Source organism: Hevea brasiliensis, chromosome 6 (genome assembly GCF_030052815.1).
Source record: "Hevea brasiliensis isolate MT/VB/25A 57/8 chromosome 6, ASM3005281v1, whole genome shotgun sequence".
Taxonomy (NCBI): domain Eukaryota; kingdom Viridiplantae; phylum Streptophyta; class Magnoliopsida; order Malpighiales; family Euphorbiaceae; genus Hevea; species Hevea brasiliensis.
In genome coordinates, this window is record NC_079498.1 from 95,332,402 (window position 1) to 95,347,713 (window position 15,312).

The 15,312-nt window shown below is 33.3% G+C and overlaps 1 protein-coding gene across 17 annotated transcripts; it reads right to left on the reverse strand.

Moving 5' to 3' along the window:
* Positions 1–8,010: 8,010 nt before the first annotated feature.
* On the reverse strand, positions 8,011–11,113 carry LOC110645369 (uncharacterized). Of its 17 annotated transcripts, none has more exons than XR_009149507.1 (6): positions 10,763–11,100; positions 10,418–10,617; positions 9,884–9,991; positions 9,569–9,638; positions 9,398–9,464; positions 8,011–9,114 (listed from the first exon to the last, which is right to left on the reverse strand). XR_009149507.1 is itself a non-coding variant. In XM_058148637.1 (6 exons), exons 1-5 carry the CDS (start codon positions 11,037–11,039, stop codon positions 9,438–9,440), a joined length of 738 nt encoding a protein of 245 aa, XP_058004620.1. In that variant the 5' UTR covers positions 11,040–11,103; the 3' UTR covers positions 8,011–9,114; positions 9,398–9,437. The 17 variants fall into 17 exon arrangements, 10 of the variants coding, with proteins under 10 accessions (XP_058004620.1, XP_058004626.1, XP_058004618.1 ...); XM_058148637.1 differs by having other exon boundaries at positions 9,828–9,991; positions 10,763–11,103; XM_058148643.1 differs by having other exon boundaries at positions 9,569–9,651; positions 9,925–9,991; positions 10,763–11,101.
* Positions 11,114–15,312: the final 4,199 nt, after the last annotated feature.

Consider the following 15,312-nt stretch of genomic DNA (forward strand, 5'->3'; position numbering starts at 1 on the left):
GAACAGAGTGAGCGCTCGACTCGTAGAGAGTAAAATATCAATTTTAACCATAATCTCTATAACTATCTAAAACTAATGCACCTCAGAGAGTGAAATGCAACATCAACAACATTTTCACATCATAACATCAAAAGGTAATTTGGAGCACTCACGCACTGTAACATCAATCATAATATATGGAGCCGATCCCTATCTGACCCTCTTAAATCCAACCTGGTGCCAGCGAAGAACTCAAGCCAGACTTTCGCTTAATAAACCAAATCGGGGTCCCAGCGAAGAACTCAAGCCGTGACTACCCCCAAAGGATCGGGTCCCAGCGAAGAACTCAAGCCGTGATTACCCGTTCTGTCCATAGTCCACACACATCACACGCACGCCAACGCACGCACACTGCTCCAAATTACCACAACAACATCCATGGCACTTTAACAGTTATGAATGCAATATAATTCATGCCTATAGTTTAACTACATAAATATATGCATATAAGTGATGCATAGGCATGCTTGAACATATAATAATATCGAAATTACAATTAAAATTAATATTTTACTCACAGACTTGACGGCGGTCACTGTGGCGGCTGGGCGGAGGAAGAAGGCTGTCCCGGCTCACCTGACATTTACATTACAATTATTTAATACAATTTACTTATTACAAATCAAGAAAAGACCAAATACGTCCTAAGTCGTACCGAAAATCCGGCAGAGTCTCCCCTATACCTAGGACCTACCCAACCTGTAAAAGGGCTCAAAACACACTTCTATATTCGCAATCCATATATCCATAACTCAATCACATCACACAGCCCCTCCTGGGCCCATCAAATCAGTCATCCATCACAATATGTAAAATTTCAATTTAGTCCTTATAATTGATTATTTTTGCAAAAACTGCCCAAACAAACTCTAAAAATTCTAAAACTTTGCCCCGCGGTCCTTAGCAATATTACTAGGCTATTGCAAAAAGAATCATAATTTTCTGAGCTACCACAAATATTTTATGGATTTTTAATCCTATTTAAGCACTAGAAAATTACGAAAAAGCAAGGTTCGGGTTTACCTTTGCCGATTCCGACTCCGGGGACGCGCTCGGGACGTCTGACAATGGTGGGGTAGCCAAAACCTTGATTCAATTCGGAGACTTTTTCCGGTAGCCGGTCTGTCTGGCCGGAAATTCACAGACCCGGACAACTGTCGAATTTCCGCGAATTGAAGATACCTACACGAAGCCCACAACACGGGGGTTAGTACATAAATTTTACGAAATTTTCTAAGCTCATTTAATGCTCGGAAAAATACTACGAAGTTTCGTGGGACCCACCGAAAAACGGTGTCGGAAAATTTTGAAATTTATATTGCCGCGAAGCTCTCGACAAGTGGAGCACTCTGGTACTCTCGGTTTTCTCGTGGGGTTCACGGTTTGCGAGAAATCTAGCCCAAAATTCAAAATGGGCTAAAACTTCCCGGGCAAAAATTGGACAAACCGCTCAATGGATTTCGGTGTTCTTGGTGTCTATGGAAAGCTCTCGACGAGTAGATGAGTTTAGACACAAGACCCAGTCCAATTGGTGGCCGAATCAGCCGGATTTTGGCCGGGAATACGAACGGTCGCGCGCGAGTGCGCGTCGCTTCAGGAGCCATTTTCCGGCTTTCCAGGCGGCGGCCGGCCATGGGGGAGGGGTGAGGCGGTGCGCCGGCGAGCTGGGGTGGCAGGGGAGGTGGCGGCGCGGCAAGGGGAGGAGGGAGGAGAGAGAAAAAGAGAGAGAAAGGGAGGAGGAGAAACGCGCGCGGGAGAGGAAGAAAAAGGAAGAAGAAGGCCGGTCCGATTCGACCGGTCCGATCCGGTCCGGTTCGATTCGGCTGGTTCGATTCAGAATACAAAATTTTAAATTTTTACTCTGCCTTGGGACCGAAAACGAGGTCCAAAAATTTCGAAAAAATTTCAGAAAACTCAGAAAAATTCGTAGACTCCAAATATATTTTTAGTTTTGCCACGTGGTCTTTAAATTAATTTTTAAAAATCATCAAAGTTTTTATTTTCGGAAAATCGAACCCGATTTCTAAAATTTAAAAAATTCCAAATAATTTCCTAAAATTTAAATAAAATTAAAACATCAATATTTGCTCAAAAATAATAAATTTAAAAATTAGGTGTGTTACATTTGGATTCCATAATAATATTATTAGAAATTTCAAGAATATCTGAATGTAATACTAAAAAACGATATGAATTACTATTCAAAGAATATCCAACAAAAGCACAATCAATAGTTTTAGGACCTATTTTTCTTTTCTTAGTAATAGGAATATTAACCTTAGCTAAACACCCCCACACTTTTTTTCAAAGAGGGTTTTTTGTTATTCCATAATTCATATGGTGTTTTACTAGAATTTTTATAAGGAATTCTATTTAAAATAAGACATGTAGAATATAAAGCCTCACCCCATAAATTATTAGGTAAACCAGAACTAAGCAACATAGCATTAATCATATCCATTAATGTCCTATTTTTTCTTTCTGCTATTCCATTAGATTGAGGTGAGTATGGAGCAGTAACTTGATGGATAATATCATGCAATTCACAAAAATCATTCATTTCATTAGAAGAATACTCACCACCTCTATCAGAACGTAAAATTTTTATTTTTCTTTCTAGTTGATTTTCAACTTCTGCTTTATAAACTTTAAATTTATCAAATAATTCACTTTTAGGATTAATTAAATACACAGCAAAATTTAGAAAATCATCAATAAATGTAAAAAAATATCTCTTACCACCACGGGTCAAAACATTATTACTATCACAAATATCACTATAAATCAATTCTAATAAGTATGTTTCCCTTTTCACAGATTTAAAAGGTTTTCTGGGTTGTTTTGCTTGAACACAAATTTGACATTTATTCTTTTTATTAATTTCATGTTTTGGAATTAAATCCAAACTCATCATTCTTTTCATAGTATCAAAATTTACATGTCCAAGTCTACCATGCCAAAAAGTATCACATTCAACATTAGTAACAGAAGTAAAAAAAACTGCATTACATTCAACTTATAAAGTCCATCAACCAAATAACATTTACTAATAAAATTATCATGTTTACTAGTAACAACTTTATTGGAACCAAGAACAAGTTTAAAACCATGTTGATCTAACAAAGATGCACTAATTAAAATTTTCCTAATAAAAGGAACATGAAAGACTCCATCTAATACAAGAAAATTTCCAAAAGACAATTCCAGCTTTATTTGGCCTTCTCCTAAGACTCGAGCCTCACTCCCATTCCCCATTCTCACAAATCTTGTGCTAATACCTGATATGAAACAAAATAATTTCTATCAATGCACACATGAACATTAGGCCCAGAGTTTATCCACCACTCATTTGAAAAAATTATACTGGACTCTAGGTTAGAGACAAAGTACCTGTGAGATGGGGATTGGGAGCTTTCTCTAATGGTCACTACATTAGCTTGTGGTTTTTTACTAGAAGGTGCCTTATTGTGTTGACCATGACGCTTGAAGCAATTTTTGGTAACATGATTGGTCTTTCCACAAACCCAACATTCTATACCCTTTTTCTGATTAAAATTGTTACCTTTCATTTTATTGTTGTTGTTCCCATTAAAATTCTTTTTGGATGCAACCTTCTTAAAACTCTTAGATTTTGGTTTGTAAAAATTTTCAACAACATGTGCCTTGGCTTGAAATTCAATTTTTTAGTTTTGGGGTTGTGTAAGATGATGCCTATCTTCAATTCTCAAAGAGACAAGCAATTCATCAAAAGAGAAATTTTCAGGTTTTTGTTTCAAACTTCTAGCAAAATCGGACCATGAAGGTGGTAATTTTCTAATAAGAGATGTAATCAAAATAAAATCATCAATTGAAACATCTTTTATTTTTATGTCAAAAATAATGTTTTCAAAATCATGAATTTGGTCAGAAACACTTTTTCCATCAACCATTTGAAAATCAAGCCATTTTTCAATTGAACATCTTTTCAAACCCTTTTCTTCAGTGCAATATTTATAATCTAAAACTTCCCATAATTCAAGAGCAGTTTTAGTATGATAGAAAATACGATAAATATTATCAGACAAGGCACTTAATATTTTTCCATGACATATAATATCTTTATCAGTTAAATCATACTTAGCAATAGTAGACTGACTAGTGAATTAAACAACTGTAACAGTTTTTTCAGTGGGAAAAGAAGACTCTATATACTTAAATCCAGTCAAAATCACAGAAAACAGTCATAATTTAGTAAGCCAAAATTTCATTTTTTGTTGCTAACAAAGGAAATTTTGTCCAGTAAATTTTTCTGGTTTGCTAAACAAAGATTTCAATACATCCATTTCAACAATCAAGCACGTAATTTCCTCTCAAAGATTGATAGAAAATTAAAAATTAATACAAAATCAACAATTGGATTAAATAAAAAACAGTAAATATGGACCACAGCCAAACAATAAAATTCAAATGATAATAATATAAAATCAAGAGAAAAAATGATTAGAGTAGCCTGTGAATTTGTGGATTGAAGCACGCCGAATTTTGGCGCCACCCTTTGAGAGGAAATGGCCCATCTGCACCGAGTAATAAATTAACCACGTCCCTCGCATAAGGTACTTCAATCCATTGGAGTTCTTGTGTGCAGCTAAGGGTTTCCCGAATCGATTATTCTCCATGCTCAAAATTTATTGATCGATATATCAAAAAATATCAGACAAAAAAATTACTTCCTTTGGTAGAGTAAAAAAAATTGAGGCAAGATGTAATAAATAAATAAATATAGAATGAATATATAACAATCAATTCGTGATAGATAGAAGAAAACAAGATTAAAGGTTAGATGAGATTTAGTGGAGAGTACGTGACGATAATAGGTGGTTCATAAACAGAAAAAATAAATGCTTTTCAACAACTAAAAAATCTCTAGTTTTAATCTACTAATTAGAGATATTATGCCACTAATCCTTAAAAGTAACAAGTAATTAACGTTAAAAAATAAAAATAAAATTAATTCTCAAAAAATAGAAAATAAACTTTACTGGGTTAAAAAGTTTTTTTTTAATTATTATATATATATATATATATATATTTAAATTTTAAATAAAAAATCCAACAGTTTCACCCACAAACTCCAGCAGCAGAACCATTGCAAATCCAAGGACTCCTTCACAAAGCAAGCACCGATCTGCTCAAACCAACCAAAACAAAAGCTAGAAACAATTTAGTGCGAGGAGAGACCAACTAGAGAAAGCACCCTTCCCTTCTCGAAGGCAAGGAGAGTGCTATTGAAGACGAGAAACTCGGCGAAGTCCCAAGAGTAAAAACAAACTAAAGACAATACATGGAGGATTTTCTCTCTCTAGGGTACTAGTGAGAGACCAAAATATCTTGCAATATTTTTGGTTAAGACTTGCTGCTCCATTTGATGAACAAAATAATAATCTGTGTCAATAAGTTGAATTTGGCCAACACTCAGATTATTTAATTTTAAATTAATTTTTAAATATTAATATGAAATTAATCTCAAATAAAATTAAATGATTAATTTGCAGTCTTATATTTTTTTAATAATTAATTAATAAATATAAAATATAAAAAATTTTTGAACTACTAAATTGTTTTAATAATTTTTAATTTACAATAAATAATAATTAATATGTTAAAATTTTAATCTCACAATAAATCATATTTGGAAAAAAAAAATACTGATATCCTAACTTATAAATTATTTTATTAATAATAAATAATACTTTGTAATTTGAAGGGAACGTTAAAAAAATATTTGGTTTCAGTTAAGGTAGCATAAATTTTACTGTTAGTCTATCTTCTAGTAAATTGACATAATATATTTTTTATAGTTGATTTATTCCAATTTTACCACTAAATAAAAATTACAAATATTTAAAATTAAGTTAAAATTTTGAAAAATTAAAGAATGGTATATCATAGCAAAAAGTTGAAAATTTTAAATTTTTATCATCAAGAATAATTTAAATTTTTTACAAAATTATGAAAAGTAAAAAAGAATGGAAGCATAAAGGATTACACCTAATAAGACGACGAATGTTTTGAACTCCACTAAGACAAAATAAAAGATATTATTGATAAATAAAAATATATTTTATTTACTTAAATAAATAAAATTAAAATATAATAAAAAAAATTTTAGGCGTTTTCATAATTTAAATTTAAATTTTTATTTTAATATTTTTAATTTTATTGTATTATTTGCATTCGCTCAAAAAAAACTTTTATTAATTAATTCATATGAAAATTTTTTATAAAATTACACTAAAATAATTAAATTATGAGTAAATGTAATGAATAGAAATAATATAAAATTTATATTAAAAAAATAATAATAATTATATATATATATATATATATATAAAGGAAACCCTATCCACTGTTCCTGTCACCTATGTAATCATGTCCCAGTAAATGACAGGGACAACTTACTGGGAAAGCCCAGTTGCTGGGAAATCCCAGTTGTCCCTGTCATTTACTGGGATTTACTGGGATCCCAGTAAATGGCAGGGACAACAGTTAACCCTGTCCTATATATATAACATCAGATAATAATAACATTTGCCCTCCTCTGAAAACAAAGGAAGATAGTCCAGCCAATTTATAGTCCGCCCGCTTCGAAGACAAGGACGAAAGATGCCTCAGAACCAACGGGCAGGTTTCGAAATTAAAAGGTCAGTACAGGTGCCTCAGAAATCATGTTTTGCTCTTCAACTTATAACTGTTGTCAAGTTTTGTTCACCACTAAATATGATCTTGTCTTCTTCTTCTTCTTCTTCATAAGCTCACCTATTCATAAAGCACAGATTCAATAACACATTTTCACAACAACATATTCATATTCCGCCACCATTTCAAGTTCATATCATATATTCAACAAATCAATAAAAGAGACCCAACTAGGGTAGCTTACGGTGCAGGATCAAGAGGAGATGAGATAAAAAGATTATAGGTGCCCAAACAAACAACAAAGACCGGAGTAAACACTAGGGGAGAGCAGTTTTCGGTTTAAACTGAAAAATCGAATCGAACAGATTAATTCGGTTCAATCGGTTCGGTTTTAAAATTTAATCGGTTTGATTCGGTTTATAATTTTGATAATTTCGGTTAATCGGTTCGGTTAGATTATTTTCATAAAAAAATAAAAAAACCGAACCGAACCGAAGTTATTAATATATATAGAAAATCAAAAAAAAATCGAACCAAATTGAATCGAACCGAATCGAACCGAACCGAAATCAAAGAAAACCGAACCTTAAGATTTTTGAGTTTTGATTTCTAATTTTTTTTGTTTTTATGTTTTTATTATTTAGATTTAATGTTAAAAATATGAAATTTTATAAATTTTGGTTTGATCGGTTTAAAACCGAATCAAACCTTATCGGTTTGATTCAGTTCGATTTTCTCTTATCAATCGATTCGGTTCGATTTTTAAAATTTTTGATTTTTGATTTTTGATTTTATCGGTTCGGTTCGGTTTAGAACCGAACCGACCGTTAGTAAACACCCAACTAGTTTCAGGCGAAAAATGGGCCCGCAAGCTGTTCCCTAAATAAAGATCAAAACTCTTATGGGACTCCCCAATAAGCTTTTGCTATGTTGGGAACTAATCATGTTACTCACGGCCTTGAAATTTATTTATTTAGTTGGATTTATTTTTGACAATTTTATAGTTGGATTTAAGATCTTGATAATAATTTATTATTATTCAAACCATAATTGAAAAGTAACTTTTTAAATTTGTTAGTTAGACAATATTAAAAATTAATTTAGTGTTAAATTTGATATATTTTAGTTAACTTAAAACAATTAAATAGTTTTTTCAACTTTTAAAATGATAACTTTCAAAAACATAAAAAAATTTTTGACCTCAGGCAACAATTTTATCATTCAAAACTAATTCTAAAATTAAATTCTCTTTTCAATGACAGCACAAGAGAGCTACCACTACATGTCTACCTTGCATTGCACGGAATTCAGTTTTCTCTGATTATGGTATTGTGTACTTTCGCACAAATCAAATATCAATCAGCGAAAGTCTCTCCACTTGATATGCAGAGTGGAATCATGATTGCGTTCTATGTGGCAATTCTAGCCTACGTCCTAACTTTGGTGACAGAAATTAGATTCCGAATTCAAAACTCTATTTACCATGCAATCATGGGCAACTTAAGCATCTTATTTGGAACTCTTGCAACCATTTTGCTTCTATTCATTCTCGCCCCATGGTTTGGGTGGATCGTTTTAGCCATATGGTTTTGTTGCTTTGCAAAAGCAGCATATAGCTCCTACCAAGAATGGTGCAAGTTGCAGCGCAATGCCTCTTTCCATGCAATCAATCTGCTCAATACCTTAATTGACCGCGGCGAACCAGCGGAGCACAACGTGCCACCTGTTTAGCTTTCAAAGTTCATTCTTCCATTGGAAGAACGCTATCCATTGATACATTGCACCAATAAATACATGCTTGTATAGATACATGAGAATATGGATTTGAATGTAACGATCACCATTCCTTTGATATATTTTTCTCAATCTGTTGTCTTCACCCTTCTTATCATGTATTGTAATACTATCTACACAAATACAAATGTCATTATTGCTTCTCATAAAGCGCAAATCAATGAATTCATTCTCATGGCAGTTTGACTTAATTGGAGGACTCTTGGAAGTGAGGAATCTGATGGGTATAATGTCAATCTAACTTTCTTCCATGAATACGATTTGCATCCAATCCCTCTGATTTCCCACATGACGGAACCTTACCTGTAACTGAGGATTCAACTGAAAACCAAAACATGTACATGAAGAATCAAAAGCTAAAGTCTGTAATCACTAATCACTAATAACAAATACAGAGGTCTTCATGTTCTGCGATGGCCATTTTCTTTTCATCTCTCATTTTCCATCCTACCAGCCTCAAAATCTAGGCGGTAGAGAAAGCCACAAAGTTCCCAATTACCCAAGCAAGTGGCAGCAGTGTTATAATGAACTCCATCCACAGTAGCAAAGTGAAACTGCGAGATCTTTTTCTGATGAAAACAACAGCTGTAGTATGATGCTATGATCCTGAAAATAAAAAAAGCACAGGAAATTCAGTAGGGATATCAATAGTGAATCAAATTAGAAATGGTTGGTGCATCCATATCTTTTGTGGAAAGGAAAACTGCATGATTGGTGAAAAGAATGAATATTCAAACTGAAACTCTTGTAAACAACAAGAGATGACTGATGTTATGAGGCACCTATAATTGCATCAAATCTATCATTATTCCATAATAATGAAAAATTCCAGTTAGAAAGAGCATCACTCAAGAAGATACAAGGGAGAAATAGTTGCACAGTACTATACCATTGCATGCCTAGTTAGCCTTGATGGAATGTATCCATCCTCACTTGGTGCAGCTTATGCGTCTTATCTTGACCATGAAACAAACAATAGTTTAACTGATTTTTCCCAATAAACACATCCTTTTATAAGAATTGAACGGAGATGATATTGCATTTTGTATATTGAAATTACCACAACAAGGACTCCACATATCAATTCAAGGAGACTGACATAGACAGCTCTCTTATTGTCGAGCCAAATCCTAAATAAAAAGCCTTCCATCAAAACAGAAATAAACTTGTGACATTTCCCTTCATATAATATTTCAAGCTGAATAAAGTCACACAACATCATGTAAAGTTGAACTTTACTCAGGAATAATTGCAAATCATTTGATGAGGCTAAATTTAATACTAAAAGTCTGTTATTAATGTTACAGGCAGTTTAATACCCGCCAAACAGATGTAAAATCTGCCAACAATTAAATTCACTGTCATGAATTAATACTTGGGATGATTTAGAAAGCAGTGTGTATGGTGGCCTTGAACCTGCATCAGCATCATCAGGAAGGAATGTCAGCTCACTCTCCAATATAGAATAGGCTTCTGACAATGCCTGCACCACATCAATTTTATTGAATATAATTTCAGATAAGCCCTTCAACTTTTAATGGAAATCCAAATAGGCCCAATTTGATCTTTTAGGCCAAATAAACCAGCATTTAAGCTCAAATTAATCACAAAGATAACAAAATATTTTTTATAATCGTAAAATATTTTTTTAATTTTCAAATATTAAAAATTATTTACTATTTTTATTCAAAATAAAAATTAAAAAAATAAAAAAATTGAAGAACATCAAGAACACAACTCATTAAACCCAGAAATTCAAAACCCCAAATATAGAAATTCAACAACACAACCCAAAACATCATCAATAATCTAGAAATTAACAACACTAATCAATAAATTTAAGAACAATTCCCAAAAATTCTCAATCAGAGAATAAAGCACATGGGCTTAAAAGCTGTAATTAACATACAAAAAGCAGCAGTAGATAAGAAACAGGTAGCGTCGATAGAAGCCAGATTACTCGGCGCCATCCACTGAGAACCACCATCGCCAGAAAGATTCCTCGACGCCACCCACTGCTGCCACTGTTGTTGTGGTGTCGGTGGTAGACTCCTGCTGCTGCTGCTGTTGTTAATAGGAGATGTTGGTTCTGCTCCCGCTGCTGTTGGGCTGTTGGCGATGGTGGTGGGTTTTGATTAATTGCAACAATTAACACACAAGTAGCATAGGCAGAAAGAAACACATGTAGAGTATCAACGCACAAAGAGCAGTTAACCCAAAGAGCAAATTCCCAATGAACCCAAGACCATCTCACCTGCAAAACGGACCGAATTGCTTCCGCAAGGAACAAAGCGTTGTTGGGCAGCGTCGAGGTTGAGGCTGAGATTGAATAGTGGACCGATATGACTTGAACAGCGGCGAAGTGGAGGGAGCGTCGCCGTCGAAGAAGAACAAAAGCGTTGGCTGAAATCGTAGGCTTTGAAGATGATTTTTCTGGACTTGAGGGGAAGGAGGAGGAGGAGGACGAGGAGGCGATGGTTTTGGACGGGATTTTTCTGGGTGTGAGGGGACCTGGGTAGCCTGGGTTTCATATTTGTTGGGTTGGATATGTTAGGCACAGTGTATTTTTTTTTTCCTTAAAATACGGGCTGCTTCAAATTTTTAAAAAATCATATAACTCCATCAAATTTTAAAAATAAATCAAATAAAATATTTTATTATTTTTTTTTATAAATAAACTATTTAACTTCTAAAAACACTTATAAATTAAAAAAAATAAAATAAAATTTTCAAATTTTAAAAATAAATTAAATAAATCTTTTTATTATTTTTTTAAAAATAAGTATTTTAATTTTAAAAAATATATAAAAAAATTTAAATTATAATTTACCTATAATATAAATACAATCAAGTCATATACCAAAACCTTCTGATACATAAGTTTCTCATCAACGGATTTACAGCATTCTAATAAGCATTTACTGTATGATATAGTAGATTGATAAATTATACTTTGTCAAATGATTTTTAATTGAATCAATTAAAAAAATTTTTGAATTATTTGATAAAAAATAACTTTACTTAGTATGCAATAAATATTTATTGATATGTTACAAATCAAATACGCATGAGGATCCCTTGTACTAAATCTTCATACACAATCTTGACTGAACTTATATTAGAGTAAAATTATAATTCATTATTTTTATCTATTTTTAAAAGTCAAAGAACTTATTTGTCCTCAAAAATTTGTTTGATCTATTTTTAAAAATTTTAAAACTTATTTGATCTTTTTAAATCTTGAAACACTTTAAAAACTTATGTAACTATTTATCATAACTTAAAGGGCTAAATAGGCCTTTTTTCCCCTTTTCATTTTTGATTTTAATTAAAAGCAATAAATCATTTTTAATAGGAGAATTTATAATTTGGTCCCTAAATTTTGTCATATATTACACATTAGTCTTTCAATTTTGAGAAATTAATTATTTAGTCCTTAAATTTTACACTATATTACATTTAGTCTCTAAATTTTAAAAAATTAATTATTTACTCCTTTAATTTTAATATATAAAACAATTTAGTCCTTGTACTTTTAATATTACAACAAATTCATCCATTGACAGAATAATTAAACTATTCTATATATTAAAATTATAGCGCCTAAAGTGTAATATAGTGTAAAATTCATAAACTAAATAACTAATTTTTAAAAATTCATAGATTAAAGTGCAATACAGTACAAAATCCAAGATCTAAAGAATTGATTTCCCAAAATCCTGCACTAAAGTATAAGCAAAACTCAAGGACCAAACTGTAATTTTTCCTTTTTAATATTTAAAAAATTTTAAAATTTATATTTTATTAATAAAATTTTGAAAATTTATTTTTTTACACGAAAAATTGAGTCTATTTTATTTGGGTTTATTAGGCCTAAAAGTTAAAATAAGCTTATTTGATATTCAGTGATGATAAATAAAATGAAAGAAGGTATAAGGTATATTTGTATTATATATTTGTATGTTCCAATGAGTTATAGTAGAGATCTATATCTACAAGAATAAGAGAGCTAAGTATAGTAAGAAAGTTGGTAGCAAAAAATAAGGCCTAGAATAAATCCTAAATTGAGGCCTGTAATTTTGGGTCAATGACAGCTATATTCTAACATCCCCCCTCAAACGCAAGTAGGCAAAGTATTTGCTAACTTGAGTTTGCAAGATAAGTCATGAAATCGCCCAGGTGGATGAGCTTTGGTGAAGATATCAGCTATTTGATCAGCATAAGAAACCGAAATGAGATGAAGAGTGCCTCTGACAAGATGATGACGAACGAAATGGCAATCAATCTCAATGTGCTTTGTACGTTCATGAAATAAATCATTGTGGGCAATTTGGATGGCACTTTGATTGTCACAATAGATGTTTGTAGCAGCGTCAGATTGAGAGACGCCCATATCTTGTAATAGCCATCTTAACCAGAGAAGTTCAGAAGTAATGTCAACTAGTGCCTTGTACTCTGCTTTCGTACTAGAGCGAGAAACTACTGTTTGCTTCTTACTACGCCAAGAGATAAGTGAATCTCCGAGAAAGAAACAATAACCAGTGGTGGATCGTCTATCAGTAGGGTCACCAGCACAGTTAGCATCAGAATATACTTTTAGTTTAAGAGATGACTGAGCAGAGAAATGAAGACCATGGAACAAAGTGCTTTTGATGTATCGAAGGATACGAAGAATAGCAATAAAGTGAGAAGTGCGAAGAACAGCCATGAACTGGCTAACAATATGAACTGCATATGCTATGTCTAGACGAGTGGCAGTGAGATAGATAAGACTCCCAACCAACTGCCTATAAAGGGTCGGATCATCCAAAATGGCTCCATCAGTAGGTGAAAGTTTGACATTTGCCTCAAGTGGAGTATTAGCAGTTTTATTATCTGTCAAACCTGCTCGACATAGAAGATCAGTGGCATATTTTTCCTAAGACAAATAATAGCCTGTATCATCAGAAGAGACTTCTAACCCAAGAAAATAACTCAAATGACCAAGATCTTTCATTTCAAACTGAGTACCAAGAAACTTTTTCACTTCTTCAATTCCTTGCAAATCATCTCCAGTGATTATCATATCATCCACATATAACAACAAGAGAGTGTAGCCCTTATCAGTTTTGCGAACAAAGAGAGCAATGTCAAAAGAGCTGGAAGAGAAACCCAATTTGCTGATTGTGGAGCTAAATTTTGCAAACCATGCTTTAGGGGCCTGTTTAAGACCATACAAAGCCTTTTGAAGATGGCAAACCTTACTAGGAGGATGATCATAACCAGGTGGAGGTTGCATGTAAACTTATTCGGAAAGATCCCCATTAAGAAAGGCATTTTTCACATCTATCTGAAAGAGTGTCCATTTATGCACAACTACAACAGCTATGAGGCTACGAACAGATGTGAGACGAGCTACAAGAGCAAAAGTCTCTTCATAGTCAATACCATACTCCTAAGTAAAGCCCTTTGCCACTAATCGAGCTTTGTAACGTTCCACTGAGCCATCTGCTCGAGTTTTGATTTTATAAACCCATTTGCATCCTATAGCAGTTTTACCAGGCGGTAAATCAACCAAGTTCCAAGTATAGGTCTTTGATAAGACTTGCAATTCATCTTGTATTGCTTGCTGCCAAAGAGGATTAGTACTAGCTTCCCTATAAGAGGAAGGTTCATGCAAAGAAACTAAAGTAGAGTAGTAGTGTTAATCATGAAGATAAGATGGTGGGCGACGTACTCTAGGAGTTACAACATCAGAAGAAATAGAAACTATGGATGGAGAGACAGAATCTACAGATGAACTAGATCTCTCAGGCGACACCATAGGTTGATCATCTGTTTGTCCTGCATTAAAGATGTTAGGAGGGGGAGTCTTGTCGTCATTAAGAAAAGATGTATCAGGGAATAGCTCAACAGACAAATTAGTGAAGAAAGGCGAGTGATTGTCTGAACATTGAAATTCAGAGAGGGTGGAAAACATTTTATGTTCCCAAAAAGTGACATGACGAGAGATACGAAGACGCTTAGAGATAGGATCCCAACATCGATACCCTTTATGCTCAATACCATAGCCCAAAAAATAACATAACTGAGCACGAGGTTCCAATTTTGAGTGTTCATGTGGCTAAAGAAGAACAAAACAAGCACACCCAAAAACATGAAGAAGATTGTAATAAGGAGAAAGACCATACAAACATTCATAAGGAGTTTGATTACCGATTGTCACAGAAGGAATGCGGTTGATGTTGTAGACAGCTGTAAGAGCAGCTTCTCCCCAAAAACGTTTAGGGCAAGAAGAAGAAATTAAAAGGGTGCGTACAGTGTCAAGAATGTGTCTGCGTTTGCGTTCTGCATGACCATTTTGTTGAGAAGTACCTGGACAAGATCAATGAATAGTAATGCCATGTTGAGCAAGAAGATTGAGGAATGCAGTATCTTTATGCTCCCTGCCATTATCTGGTCAAAGAGTTCTAATGGTACAGGAAAATTGAGTTTTTACAAGAGCAGTAAAATTAGCATAAATCTGAGACAATTGTGAACAGTTTTTCATAAAATAAATCCAAGTAAATCTAGAGTAATCATCCACAAATATCACAAAGTAAGTGGCATTGCCCATGGTGGGAATAGGAGAGGGACCCCATATATCAGTATGCGCAAGATCAAAGATAGAAAGGGAAATAGAAGCACTATTATTAAAAGGTAAAGCATGATGCTTCCCAAGTTCACATGAAGCACAATCAAAATTCTCATATTTAATATTTCCTAAAAGACCACTAGAACATAAAGATTTTAGTCTAGAAGAGGAGACATGACCAGGTCGAGAAT